This window comes from Maylandia zebra, linkage group LG7, assembly GCF_041146795.1.
Source record: "Maylandia zebra isolate NMK-2024a linkage group LG7, Mzebra_GT3a, whole genome shotgun sequence".
NCBI classification, from domain to species: Eukaryota; Metazoa; Chordata; class Actinopteri; order Cichliformes; family Cichlidae; genus Maylandia; species Maylandia zebra.
The window spans coordinates 35,746,073-35,760,832 of NC_135173.1; the positions used below are offsets into that span (position 1 = coordinate 35,746,073).

Sequence of the window (14,760 nt, forward strand, 5' to 3'; positions counted from 1 at the left end):
ACTGGTCTACAACCATCTGGTAATCACCAGTTCTGAGGGAAAAGTGTGTCTTCCCCAAACTGGCAAGTGGTTCCTGGAGGTCGATGGAAAATTGATTACTAAAGCTAGAATCACATAGGCCTAGAGGTCAATCAGTGACCTCTGGCAGTCACAATTGCAACACAACTGTCGACCAGGAAACTGGAGTTCAGCTCACGATTGGGACTATTTTTATGTTTGTCTTATACTTAGTGTTCACTTTTATTTAGTTCAGGAAAAAAAATTTGCACAAAACACAATTGTTATCACACCAATACTTTGTGCATGGATGGATATGTTGATAGTTAGATATGATTGAAAACATAATAACCATTGGCTGCAAAATAGTATCAACCCTCCACAGGCTGCATGTTACCACCATGCCTGAGGAGTTGGTAATGTTTAACCTGGCAAGCATACTTGCTAAATATAAGTTTTTAAAGAGGATAAATATAGTGAGATCTGAAGCTACAAAGTTCGTAGGCGACTAGCCTTGAAAAGCATAAAGACAGGGAACCAGGTACCTTTGTTCCTCTCCAGTGGTGCTTCTGAAACTTGTCAAGGTGACAATGCTGTTATTTTATTTTATACCAGAAATGAGCAAAAAAAAAGGTAAAAATGAAAAGAGCCAACTGAGTTGATATTACAAGAAGAGCTGCTTGCATGTTTTCCCTCAAGTCATATAACAGATAAGGTTTTCAAAGAGTCTTTATTACCTCAGTTTTAACTTAATTATCGTATTACCTTCATTTAAATTACTTTCCTGCAATCACAATTGTACAAAGGTATTTATTTAAGATTATGTGATTGTCCTGTCTCTGAATCAAAATATCAGCAAACCTATCAACATAATCAACATATGTTTTGCGTCACTAACCCCCTAACCTGGTATAACATAGGTAATCATTGCATGCCATGCAATGTAATGATTAAAGGAATTAATGAAACGTTTAAGAGAAAATACAGAACTGTAGGATCAACATCCACACAAGCAGCGACCATCCTGAAAGGCTTGTGCGCGAGGGAGAGAGCTTTATTTTGACAGCTCCATGAGCAGCATCTGTTGTACTCCAACTCTTCTCTGGTAAGTTTCAATTGCTAGTTCCACGTGATCCTCGACACAGGAAGATGTTTATTTTGGAATCTGTGCTCTTATTTAGATTATAAAAAATGATGAGTTTGGACATGTTTTGGCTACCTTGTGATTGGCAAGTTGAATGCCATATAAGCATGGTGATGGGCAAAAGTCTCAATTCATAGCTCAAACCTGAAGTCCACAAACCAGTGGGTAACAATGCCATCTATTACATGATATACTGTCTACCATACATATGCATTTGGAGTACCTTAATAAAATGGAAATACTTCATTTGATTACGCCAAAGTCATGCTAATGTTACTTTTTTCTTAAATAAATCTAACACATAAATCCAGTGTAGCTTATGTTTTTATGTTAATATTACATATCTTCAAACATTAAGCAACAGAGGACGTTACAAGAACACTTCCACAAACAAATTTTGTTTATACGAGAGTTTCTGTTCAGTGGAAAATAAATATTAGTTAATATTCCGTTTCCCATAATCCACTGATACAGTATATAGACAAAATCATTGGACCACCTACACAATGCACCTACAGGAGTTGCTAACCCTTGGGAACCCATGCCGAGACGCTCCAAGCGCTCAGCTTTTGTGCTGATGTTGCAATTATTGAGCTAGCGGAGGGTTGATGGATTTACACAATATTCTCTTTAACGCTTGACATGGCTAAGTGCTTAATTTTATACACCTGTGACAATGCAACTGAAAACAACTGAATCAAAGATGAGGAGAATACCTTTTGTTCATATATGTATCAACAAAAAACTTCTAGCTATGTTCAATTCAGTTACAAAAATCTGTTTCTTATTTTCTTAAAGGGATTTTTCCCCTTGTGCAAAGATGAACATAGATTTTTATATTGTTAAGGTTGAAACCTAAAACTGCTCATGTGATGTTTTCATTAGCCTGCTGGTCAATATGAATCCACCAATTACAACCCAGGGATAAATGAGACCAGGAAGTCACACTGACAGCCTCTCAGGACCACTGTGAAATTCTAATTGAAGTCATGTGTAGCTAACCCACTTATTCTGCCCTCAGGGAGAAAAAAAACACACTGGAACCGTTCACAGCGGTGTTTGCAGAGCACAACATACAAAAATATTTTCATCGGACTGTTTGGGGGAACTGAGGTTTTATGCATCTTATCATTAGAGAGGTCAAGACCCCAGAATATCTAACAAACAGACCACTTTCCGTGCATGATGTCAAACATTTTATTTCACTGCGTCTAAAGCCAAACATGAGGAAAGGCTGTGGTTTAAAACTGCACATAATGCTGAGAAGAATTTTGGGGAAAATGTACAGTAATTAGCGACACATTCAGTAAATTAGTCTCTCGCTGTCTGCAATTTGTTTATAATTTGGTGTCAACATCTCATTTTTTGTTGAAACCTCAGAAGTGTAAATCAAAAGTGTTCAGTAATGGGACTATTTTGTAGGAGGCAAACGTATAAACTTTGAATATTAAATAAAATATGAATTTGTTTTGCATTCACTACAGTATTTCTGCACTAAACTGCTTGTGACTCTTCTCCCAGGCAGTTTATTTAAGGGATAAGCCAATAAAAATTAATCACCATATTAACCACAGTGAAGCTTGCTGCATGCAAAAACACTGCAGTAGAAAGAACGACAAGGTTTATTTAAAAGAATCTGAAAGCACTCTCTTTGGTATTATTAGTTCAGTCCCAGCCATAATATGTATATTCAGCAAATCTATCTAGAGAAAGAGATGGTAACCTTAGTATATCAACAAAAACATTTTTGAATTAAAAAGTTCAAATGAAAAGTACAATTAAGAACTTTTGTCATGTGATGACTCCAAATGACACTATTTATAATAATTCAGTACTAAAGCTGTATTTTCGTTACAATAATATCATCTTTTATGAAATTATACAACTAAAATGATGATGTAAAGGATTAAAAATACTTTGAAGAAGCTATAACGCTTTGCTACCTGTGTTTTTTTCTTTTATCTAATAAAAAAAGTAAACCACTTTGATAATAAATTAAATATAGAAGCCTTAAAAGAATTAGGACAGTTTAAGTTTAATCTCGACTTTTTTAGCACCAGAAGAAGACAAATCTGTGCACACCCTATTAAATCCTCTATTTTCCCTACCTTTTACTTTTTTCCATTTGCTAGAAAGTAAACATGGCTAGGGCACCAGCTGATGACACAAGTTTTAATAGTTTGGCGTTTCCAAGTTTGGAGTGTGTTTTTTGCCTTCACTAGCAAGCCAACTGCATAGCGATATGAAGAAATGAGGGTAGCGAGAGCTGGGGAAGAACATGCAACAAATGTCTCTCCACACCAGTTGGTATGCATCATAAGTCTTTGCTCACTACACTGTGCCAAAAACTGGTTTAACTGAGAAATAAAAGTTTATGGATGAAATGGGTTTGTGAGAAAATGATTGTTTGGTAGTGAAACGTATTAAACACTCATCGTCAGCCCAGTTAATTCCTAATAAAACTGTGCCAAATCCCACTGATAACTGTGGCAGCTCTGATACTCTGTGTGCCTAGGTGTTTCTGTCATAGACGTGCCATATGTTGGAAAGCACTTCCTATATCTTTAAATCTTTAAATCTCCCTACTGTGCAAAATGCACAAATTTAGTCCGAGTCTTCACCAAGCCTTGAGGGCTTATCACAGTAAAATCCAATAAGGTGTTGTCACAGATTAACATCTTCATGAGCAGCTAAAATATCTTTCAAAACCCTCAATGAAACTATAAAACCATGACTTACCCCGTACTCCCCTGTCTCCTGGTTGGTCATCGCCCACAGGTCAACGTCAATATTTCTGGCATTTTTTTCATCTGTGGAAACAAGTCCGGTCACACCTGAAAACACGAAGAACGGCCACATTAAAGATTTGACAGTGGATCGCGATCTGTGGTGTTTTAAAACAAGCCAACCATGCACACAGGAGTTTTCATATTTTTCTTTCAAATGCTCATAGACAGCACTTTCTCTAAATTGTTTATAACTAGGAAATAGCATAAGCAACAGTCAGACTAACAGCAATAAATCCTTTGCTGAAAAGTGCACAACAAGTGTGAAAATCCTAACCGTAACCGTGACTTGTGTTTAATATAATAATTGCATGACGGGAACTCCATTTGCAGCTTTTACGCTGAGTATTCTCCTGACCAAAAGCCTTTTGTGTAACCTCTAAACAAAAGAAGTGCATTTGTTGAACCACAGAGGCACCACTGATAGCTTGAAATGGTCCAAATTCAAAATTTTTAAATCAATGATGTATGAAATAAAAGTAACAGAAATGAAACTGTGACATCGAGGATTCAAAGCTGGGTCTCTGGTACATCAACTAGCCCCACAACAGAAAAATGTGGACTTTGCCAGCTAATCATCTTGTTTCTTTTAAACGACTGTTGAAAACAAATTTCTATAGGTTAGCATTTCCTTAATCTTTAATGTTCTTTAACCTAATATGGGACTTTTTTTGCATAGCACTTTTATAAAGTGCTTCACTGTTTGGATAAAGTTATTATTATGGATATTATAATAATGATTTTTTTCATAAGGGTTCAAATATCTGGAAACAAGGACACTGAGTTTTTTAAGATTTTGCTGGAAAATCTACCACACATGAATAGTCCTAATAAAAAAACTGAGAATTGCAACACAACTGAAGCACCGTTTGAGTGCCTGCACATAAACTAAAACAAAAAAACCAACAAGAGGAGAAAGATGAGAGCTTTCATCGAATGTTTTGACCCCAAAAACGCTGTTATTGTTCTGCTTATTTCCATTTGATATGAGTGCAGATCTGGCAGCTGATAAAGTAAACAAGGAAGTGTGTGAGCGGGCACATCAAGCAGGAGTGTTGTGTGATAACGGTTCAATTATGCTGTAATTATGCTGTTGAAAGGGCACATTTTAATCGCATTCTGGGTTCAACGGTGCTTTATGATAATGTGCAGCTGGTCACTTGGCCTCGCAGCGAGTACTGTTCCCTGTTATCTGAAGTGCAGTAACGGCTTTAGGGTGAAATGAATGGCAGTGTTTAAAGTGGTGGTGGAGACCTAAATCCATACTTTGCATTAGGTCTCATGCATGAACATTCAGCGATAGATGCAAGATCAAACAGCGACAGAAAGGCTCACTGTCGCTGTCTTTTAGTTTCTGAAACCTCTGAAAGACTTGTTGTTACAAATTTACAGAAATCTACTCACCCCAGAACTGGCGGTTTTGTGTCCTCATTGTGATGTTAATGCCGTCATTCTGGGCTCCCCCCTCTGCCAGTGTCTCCTGTAAGGCCATTGCATATAGTACAAAACCATCATAGAAGCTGCCAGCGATGTAGTCCATCTGCAAGAAGAGACCAAACAGCAGCATGTGGATATTACACTGGGCCCTTTTAAACATTCAATAATACAATAAACATCATTTATCATTAAGTGCTGACAATGACACAGGGCAAATCAATTTTTTTCTGCACAGAATATCTGAAGAAAAAAAAAAAACATTAAGCAGGTTACGATTCTAATCAGAACTCACAAATATGTTAAAGGTGATAACTTACCAACGACGGCTCCAAGTGCACACCAAAATCCCTCTGAGCTCTGGCATGGAGTTTCTTCTGAAAGTCTTTGTATTCTGGATTATCAGGAGGCCGGTACGTTATGACGAAAACAGACTAGAGGAAGCACAAAGACGGAAATGTTAACAAAGAGTGAAGATAGATATGAGAGATGTATTAAAATATCAAGAGCATTGATGGTGTGCTTAGGATGATCAAAATGTTTTAGATGTGTTTTGCCATTGTTTGAAGTCATCTTCACTGTGAAAAACTGTAGCATTACATATGTGCTGGGTTACAAGAAGTTAATACATTTTTGCAAAAAAAAAAAAAAAAAAAAGCACAGTGACCATAACAATCACGATCAAATGTGTCAATCATCACTTCTGCTAAGCGCACAATTTGATGTGCTTAATCGGAGACAACATCATCCTTCCACAATGAATGCACTAACCAAGTAGGTCCATAGTATATATCTGAAATGAGACACGAAGACCCTCTTTTAGAACACTTAAAGTCCTAGTTGACTCAATCTAGCTCAATATTCAGCTGTTCATTCCCTGGCTGTAGCAATTCTATCATAGTAAATTAGAAAGAAACACATACTAAATGTAAATTAAAACAGCTTGGCTGTGTAATACCCCGAGTTACCTAATGTGTAACCACCTAAACATGCAGTCTGTGATAATACAAAAAGAAATGCCGTTAAAGTTGTTAAGAGAAATATTAGTGAAACACTGAACAAATCCAGCTTAGGTTGCATCTTAACAAACAACATGAGTTCTTGAATAGTGATGAGACCAAAGTGGAGATGTTTGGCCATAATGCACAGCATCAGATTTGGTGACAGTTAACACAGTGGTGGTTGTTTGGGCTTGTTTGTGGCCACAGGACCTGATCCTCTCGCAGTCATTGAGTCGACTTTGAATTCTTCTGTATATCAAAGGATTCTAGAGTCAAATATGAGGACATCTGTCTGACAGCTAAAGCTTGGCACAGACTGAGATATGCAACATGACAATAATCTCAAGCACGTCAGCAGTAGGTTCACAACAGAATGGCTGAATGACTGAAGGTGTTGCAACGACCCAGACTTCAACATGGCTGAAATGCTTTGATCGGATCTTAAGATCTTAGAATATCTCCCCCACAATCTAAGCAAGAGATTAAGTCAACAAGATAAGTGTTTGGTGGTGTGTACTTAGTTACAGTTAGCATTCATAGAGTCCTGTGAAAACAGTATATTCATGGTAATAAATGAAGCCCAAAATGAGTGTCACAAAGACACACTTAGCTTGTGTTTCAATGACGCAAGTAACAAAATAAACTGTTTGAGTGTTACCGCCAGTGTTGGGGAGTAACGGAATACATGTACCGCCGTTACGTATTGTGGCGAGCTCAGACAAGGAGGAGACGGAGGTATCGTTTGGTCTTGCTTCCCGTGAGCTAGCCAGGGAGCACAGCCGTTTATTGACATCTGCAGAAGAACACTGCCGCTAGCTAACTGCTCAGCGCGGCAACAGCACAGCAACAACAACACACAGGGCGCCCTCTGACCCCGGAAGGACACACCGTCGCAGCCAGAGGGCGTCACCCGTCACTATGGTAACATAAACAAAACATCACAAACAGAGCCCCGAACAGCCCTGACCCGCTACATAGCCCCCACCTAAGGGGTCAGTCGTCCCCGACGACCCCATTACCCCACACAAAGTCCTGCAAATGTCCAGGTGCCTTCTTTTGGTGCACCAGCCAGTCTCGACCGGCGGGGGAAAAGTCACTCGGGTCAGAACATGGGGTGCCACCATCATCCCCTGCCCCGGCGTCCGCCGGAGCGAGCGGTCGGTACGGTGAGAGCCTGTCCTGGTGCAACACCACCATGCGCCCCGGGCCCAGCATGCGGATACGGTACACCACTTCTGTTAGCCGCTCCACGACCTCCGCCGGCCCTTGCCAGTGACTGCAGAGTTTGGGGGACACTCCTCTCTTGCGAACCGGGCAGTACACCCAAACCTTGTCGCCAGGCATGAAAACCCCCCTCGGCACTTGGTGTCGTAGGCTCTTTTCTGTCGTACTCCGGAGCTGGCCTGGGCCTGGCGGGTGTAGTCATGAACCACCTGCAGCCGCTCCCTCAGCCTCCTGTAGTAGTCCATCTCTGGCCCACCATCAATCTCCGGCTCGGGGGGGGGACCCGAACACCAGATCCACAGGCGTCCGGAGCTCCCGTCCAAACATCAGAGCGGCAGGTGTGCACTGGCTGGACTCCTGCACCGCAGTCCGATACGACCAAAGGACCAGGGGCAGATGTCGGTCCCAATCCCGCTGGTGGCGGCTGGTGAGAATGGCAAGCTGGGTGGCCAGCGTGCGGTTGAAGCACTCAACCAAGCCATCGCTTTGTGGGTGGAGCAGTGTGGTTCTCGTCTTCTCCACCCCCTGTCGCCGGCAGATCTCCCCGAAGACCTTAGATTCGAAGTTACGCCCCTGGTCACTGTGGAGCTCAGCCGGGACCCCAAAACGGGTGAACATCTCCTCCACCAGCTTCTCGGCCGTCGTCGTTGCGCTCTGGTCCGGCACCGCGTAGGTCTCTGGCCACTTCGTGAAATAGTCCATAGCCACCAACACATACCAGTTCCCTGACTCCATGACAGGGAAAGGCCCTAGGACGTCCACTCCCACTCTTTCCATTGGGGCCCCCACCAGGTACTGCTGAAGGGGGGCAGTGGAGCGTTGAGTTGGGCCCTTCTGTGCCGTGCAGGTGTCCCAGCAGTGCACATGAAGTTCCACATCCGGTCGACAGCCAGGCCAGTAGAACCGTCCCCTGAGGCGGCAGAGAGTTTTGGCATTCCCATAGTGTCCTGCCCCCACCGAGCCGTGGACCAGCTAAAGCACCTGCGACCGCAGCGACCGAGGCACCAACAGCTGCAGGAGATCTCTGCCCTGACCAGGGACCCGCCATCTCCGGTACAGGAGGCCGTCGTGGGTCTCCAGATTGTTGTGCTGGGAGTAGTAGGCCTTCACCTCGGGCTCCTGTCCCGACACCCCCATCCAGGCGGGGCGTTGCGCCGCCTCCAGCCAGGCCCCCACCTGAACCAGCTGCTGCGTTGTCAATGGGAGCCACCCCCCTCCGCTGGCTGTGGCCTGAGCAGTAGCCACCTCCAGCACCTCCTGGGCCTGCTCCTCCTGTCGCAGGCAGTAGCGGCACTCGACGGCTACGCAGGGCCGTCTGGAGAGGGCATCAGCGTTGCCATGCTGTCGACCTGCCCGATGCTGGATCTCGAAGTCATAACCCTGAAGGACCTCCAGCCAGCGGGCCACCTGCCCCTCTGGGTGTTTGAAGTTCAGGAGCCAAGTCAGAGATACATGGTCAGTGCGCAGGAGGAAGCTGTGCAGATATGGCTGGAAGTGCCGCACCGCTAGCACTACGGCCAGCAGCTCCCGCCGGGTCACGCAGTAGTTCCTCTCGGCTCGCCCCAAGGCACGACTGAAGTACGCCACCACCCGTTCTCCAGCCTCGTCCTGCTGGGAAAGGACCGCCCCGACTCCTACATTGCTAGCATCAGTGTCCACAATGAAAGGTTGCCGGGCGTCGGGGTAGGCCAGGACTGGGGCTCTGGTGAGGGCCTCCTTCAGCTATGCAAAAGATGCAGCACAGGCATCCCCCCCAGCCAAACAGCTGTCCCTTGTCAGTCAGGCGGTGGAGGGGGCTGGCCATCGTCGCGAACCCCTTGATGAACCAACGGTAGTAGGAGGCTAGGCCCAGGAAGCTCCGCAGTTCTTGGACGTTTGAGGGAGTCGGCCAGTCCCGGACCGCAGCCACTTTTGCGGGGTCAGTGGCGACACCTCGAGCGCTGATCACATGGCCCAAGAACGTGGTCTTGCTCGCCAACAGCCGGCATTTCACGGGGTTGAGCCGCAGCCCAGCTCGTTGGATGGCACTGAAGACCTCGCTCAGGTGAGACAGTGCACTGTCGGTCGAAGTCGCCACCGTGCACCAACAGGTCATCCAGGTACACAACGCAGCGGCTACGAGGGATATCCACGAGCACCCTCTCCATCAGCCTCTCAAACGTCGCTGGTGCATTGCAGAGCCCAAATGGCATGACCCTCAACTGCCACAGCCCCTGTCCAATGGTGAATGCAGTCTTAGGCCTTGCGTCGGGGGCTAGCTCCACCTGCCAGTAACTGCTGCGTAGGTCGAGGGAGCTGAACCAACTGGAGCCGGTAACGTAATCTAGGGCCTCGTCGATCCGCGGCAGCAGGTACGAGTCCTTCTTGGTGACTGCATTGAGGAACCTCGGGCTGCCAATCCTTCTTCCCCACCAGAACCACAGGTGCCGCCCATGGGCTATTGGACGGCTCGATCACCCCAGCCGCAGCCATCTCACGGCTCTTCTCTTCCGCTACCTGCCGTTTGGAGAGGGGCAGCCGGTGTGGGCGCAGACGGATGGGCTAAGCAGAGCCGGTGTCGATGGTGTGCTGGACCAGACTCGTCTGCCTACAGTCTTTGTGACTGGCGGCAAAGATGTCCACATTCTCGTCCAGGAGGCACCTCAACCGCTGGCGCTGGTCGACATTGAGGCCTACGCTGTTGCTGCCAAAGGTCATCAACAGCCTCGATGGTCTCGGTCGAAGGAGGTTTGTCGGGTTGAGAGGCTGAGGCGAGTGGAGATGACCCGGAGCCACCGGCATCCGAAATCTGCTGAGCGGCAGCTGCCCGACGCCCGTCCCCGCTCCCTGCTTTTGGCCGCGCTGGAGGGCAAAAGTCTCTGCGCCAAGAGTGATAGCCAGCTTCGCGGTGTCGACGCAGGCCCCCCAGCGGCTCAGCAGATCCAGGCCAATGATGCACTGGTCTTGAATGTCGGCGAGCCAGAAGTCGTGCACCAGCTCTAGATCCTTCACTCGGATCTGCAACGGTTTCTTCCCCCGCATAACAGTTTTCTCCCCCGTCACTGTCATCAGCTGGGTGTCTGTGGGCAACCAACCCTTCACCAGTGGCCCGGATGTTTCAGGGAGCACGCCAGGTCGTATCAGGAAAATGGTAGACCCCGTGTCCACCAGGGCCTGGCATGGCTGGTCCTCAACACAGCAGCTCAGGTAGAGTCCTTTGAGGTGCCCAACTCGGCCCACCACTGTGCATTGTCCTTGGAGGGGGGCAGGAAGCTGGAGCGGTGGTCCCCTCGCTACACCGCTCCCTCCTCGTTTCCCTGAGGCTGCGTAGTTCTGGTATTCGGAGATGGTGCTGGGCAGTCATGCGCCACGTGGCCAGGCTCATCGCACCGGTAGCAGCGGTTGGTCAGTCAACGAGGACGCTTCCGGGGCACCGAGGGTTGCAGCTGGGACATCTCGGCGACCCCCTCTGATTTGGGGGTAGTTTGGGGGGGACGCCTGCTGGTTAGGTCGCGAGGTGAGCACCGGCTCGGCCCTTTCAGCCTCAATGAGCGCCTCACGGAGGGTCTGAGGCATGGCCAGGCGGACGTGTTGGCGTAGTCGCTCTGGGAAAAGTCCTTGCAGAAAAGCATGCAGGCTAAGCTCCTCACGGGCTGCTGCTGGAAACTCCGGGTAGCCACGACGAGCATACAGCAACACGTCTGCTGCAAAGGTGCCCAGGCTCTCTCCCGGTCGACGGCTCCGGTTGGTCAGCTGCTCTCTGCTCTGATCAGTGGAGTGCCACTGCCCGAATCGCCTCTCGAGTGCCGCGGTGAGGGCCTGGAGCTCATGCTGCTCTGCCGGGGTTAGGTCAAGGAGTATCTGCAGTGCATCTCCCTCTAATGCTAGCGCTAGGTGCGTAGCAGTCTCCTCTTCGCTCCAGCCACTATGTCTGGCGGCCAGCCGCACTTGTTAGAGGTAGGGCTCTAGCGGGGTTAGCCCGTTGTATTTCGGTACCTTAACTGGCGTGGTAGGCATGACTGCTCGCAGTTGGGGGCTCGGCGTGTGGGTCAACAGAGGTAGCCCATGAAGCACTGCCCTAGCATCTGTCGCGACGGGTCGCCGCCGCGGTGCGCTCGCGCCACGCCGCGCTCGCGCCATCGGGACCCGTCGGGGGACTTACATGGCCGCTCACATCCTCTCTCTTCAATCGCCAGTTTCCCAAGCGGGGAATGTTCTCCTCGACAGCTTGCTCCAGCCTCTGAATGTCTCTCTCCATTACGGCGAGGGTGAGCTATCCCACTTCTGACACCAATGTGGCGAGCTCAGACAAGGAGGAGATGGAGGTATCGTTTGGTCTTGCTTCCCGTGAGCTAGCCAGGGAGCACAGCAGTTTATTGACATCTGCAGAAGAACACTGCCGCTAGCTAACTAGCACGCGGCAACAGCACAGCAACAACAACACACAGGGCGCCCTCTGACCCCGGAAGGACACACTGTCACAGCCAGAGGGCGTCACCCATCACTATGGTAACATAAACAAAACATCACAAACAGAACCCCGAATAGCCCTGACCCGCTACAGTATTTAAAATACAAAATATGAGTAACTGTATTCCGTTACAGTTACCGTTTAAAAAGGTGGTATTTAGAATACAGTTACTTTGTTGGAATAAATGGATTACACGGCGGTATTTTCCTGTTTCATATTGTCGCGGGTCAGGCCTGTTTGGGTTTTGTTTGACAGTTATGTTCTGTTGTTCCAGGCGGCAGCCTTACGGTTGCCATGGTTACAGGGTGACACGCGCTCCCTCTGCGACTGTATGTTTCCTGGGTGAGAGAGCGCCTTTTTGTTGTTGTTGTTGTTGTGCTAAGCTAATAGGCAGAATGCTACAGGCATAGCCCTAAAGAATGTAGCATCATGGGCAGTGTAGTCCGTGCTGCAGGGAGAATGGACTGCCATACCCGTTATGTGTCTGTGAGCGGGAGGAGGGAGAAAAAGGAGAGTGGAAAAGTACGAGCTGTCATCGAGCAGAAACGGAAGGTGGAAGCATGTAAATATAATAATAACCACTGCAGCCAAGAAGAATGCCTGACAAGCCCAGTTGTAAGTAAGCTATTAAGACTCGACTGTATGCTGTGTTCGTGTTTTCCTCCGAAACAATAAGTTCCGTTGGAGCAGCCTTTCAAATCCTCTCTCTGTCTCTCGCTAGCAAAGTTGACCCAGACAACAAAGTAAAGCTAGTTTTCAGCTACGAGCCCGACACAAACCCACCGTATCAGTCTGAGGTCCCTTTACTATGGTTTGGAGCCGCGGACCTTCAGTAATAGTAATAAATCACATTCATGTAGTTGTAAACAGCATGATAATATATTAAGTAATCAAAAGTATTCAGAATACGTTACAGCCAACAACTAAACAAGAAGGGAGCTACTTCAACAACCTCCAACAAAACACAAAGACTTGCAAAATATTCAAGAAACGGTTATCGCTGTTTTAAAACAAGGTACCAACTTAAACATCAAATATAATGAAATACATGTATGCTTATTATACATAGTTATTTATTTGTATTAAGCAACTAACAAAAATTTAAAAGGCCTGTTTTTCATCCATCCACCCATTTTCAACCTAGACTCCAACATAACTGAACTACTCTCCTCACACCTTTGTCAGCAACTCATCCCTCACTCTGGTGACTAATTCACACTTTATTCAGTGAAAAGCAGGTCTTAAAATAAAGCAGCTGCTTAGACAAAACCCTCTCCAGTGTAGAATATGTGTTTCGAAAAAACATAAAAACACTATTGGTCTTATAATTCGTCGCGCAATTACAAATACAGCCTGATAGAGTGTGTTGTTACTTCTTTAATGACTTCGAAAATTGGTTCAATACAAACTGCTCTGCAGGCACAAGTGCTGAGAGAGACCTTTAGTCTAGCAATCAAATTTTGACCCAGACGTTTCAGTGCAAATATTTACCTTTACTGACCTTTCATTCTGTTGATACACTAGTCACCAAAACAAGTTTTTCGCAAAAAAACAAGTTCTTTTTTTTGCTCTTATCTGGAAATTCTACAGCTTGGTTTTCATGTTACAACAGTTACTGGAGACCTACCACAAACTTCCACAAGCAATTATTGCTGTGAAGGAAGCATATTGCGATAATGAGACCTGTTACGGCATGCAGACAAATTAACACCTTTCATGATGAAAAATATCAGATCCAAAAATGTGGCTTTACAGCTCAGAAGGTTAGAAGAAGTTCAGATTCAGATGAACAGATAGAGACACAGTGTTTATCAGTTCATGGTTTCAACATTGCAAAACAAGCACTTCCTTTCATTACTAAATCTTCTACAAAAACATTTTCCAGCTATTCAAAGTTAATGTTTTACCTTATTATTGGGAATTTAGGCAAATATATGCTGTACATTATGTCTTAATCCACCATTTATTATGCAAGATTTATTTTACAAAGGCTACTCTGCTTCAAAACTACTGAAAATGCTTCATTAAGAGAATTAGGGGGAGCCAGTGTGACATTTAGGGGGATAAATTAGTCAACTGACACATTTGTGACTACTTTCTTATTTCTCAGTGCACTCATTTATAGGGCTAAAAGGCCTCCTGTAAAAACACATCCCCCGATTCATTAATGTCAAGAATTTCCCTCTTTAAAGTGGTCAAAGTGTAACAATTTGTGTCATCTGAGACTGAAGAGACCAAATTGGTTCAACTTTGTAAGATGAACCAATCTTACCAGCTTGTAAGAGTTTATTCAAGTCTTTCATCTACATGTCTGTCATTACCATAAAAGCTTCACATCTTTTTAATTTCCACAGCCATGTTGAGTTTACTCAGCCCAATGGACACAGTAACTGAAACATGGTAATGCCACTCAATTAAGCGAGATTACCATTTCCCATGCCAAATGGCGGTCTTGTGTGATTTCCAATAGCAAAGCAAATGAAACAGTGATTGCCGCATCTAATAAATCCAAGCATAAAAAGGTATGTGTTCATTTTACCTTAAAAACCTTGATGGGATCAGCCCAGTCAGCTTTCTGCCACGGTTTGCGATCTGCCAAGATCTCAGCAAACACATCCAGATAGAAGATAGCATAGTTTTCTGGGTCCTGGATATCATTCTGAAACTGTTCCATGATGGTCATAAACGTCTCCAAGGGCCCACAGATGTACACGACTGTGAATA

The 14,760-nt window shown here is 45.8% G+C and overlaps 1 protein-coding gene across 1 annotated transcript in view; it reads right to left on the reverse strand.

The window, feature by feature from the left end:
• The window catches only part of npr2 (natriuretic peptide receptor 2), a 93,218-nt gene that overhangs the window by 64,387 nt on the left and 14,071 nt on the right, over nucleotides 1-14,760 (reverse strand). Inside the window, exons 2-5 of the mRNA XM_024803215.2 lie at nucleotides 14,576-14,751; nucleotides 5,682-5,795; nucleotides 5,332-5,467; nucleotides 3,881-3,975 (exon numbers count right to left, since the gene is read on the reverse strand). Coding sequence (XP_024658983.1) covers nucleotides 3,881-3,975; nucleotides 5,332-5,467; nucleotides 5,682-5,795; nucleotides 14,576-14,751 — 521 coding nt within the window. The remainder of the gene's footprint in view (nucleotides 1-3,880; nucleotides 3,976-5,331; nucleotides 5,468-5,681; nucleotides 5,796-14,575; nucleotides 14,752-14,760) is intronic.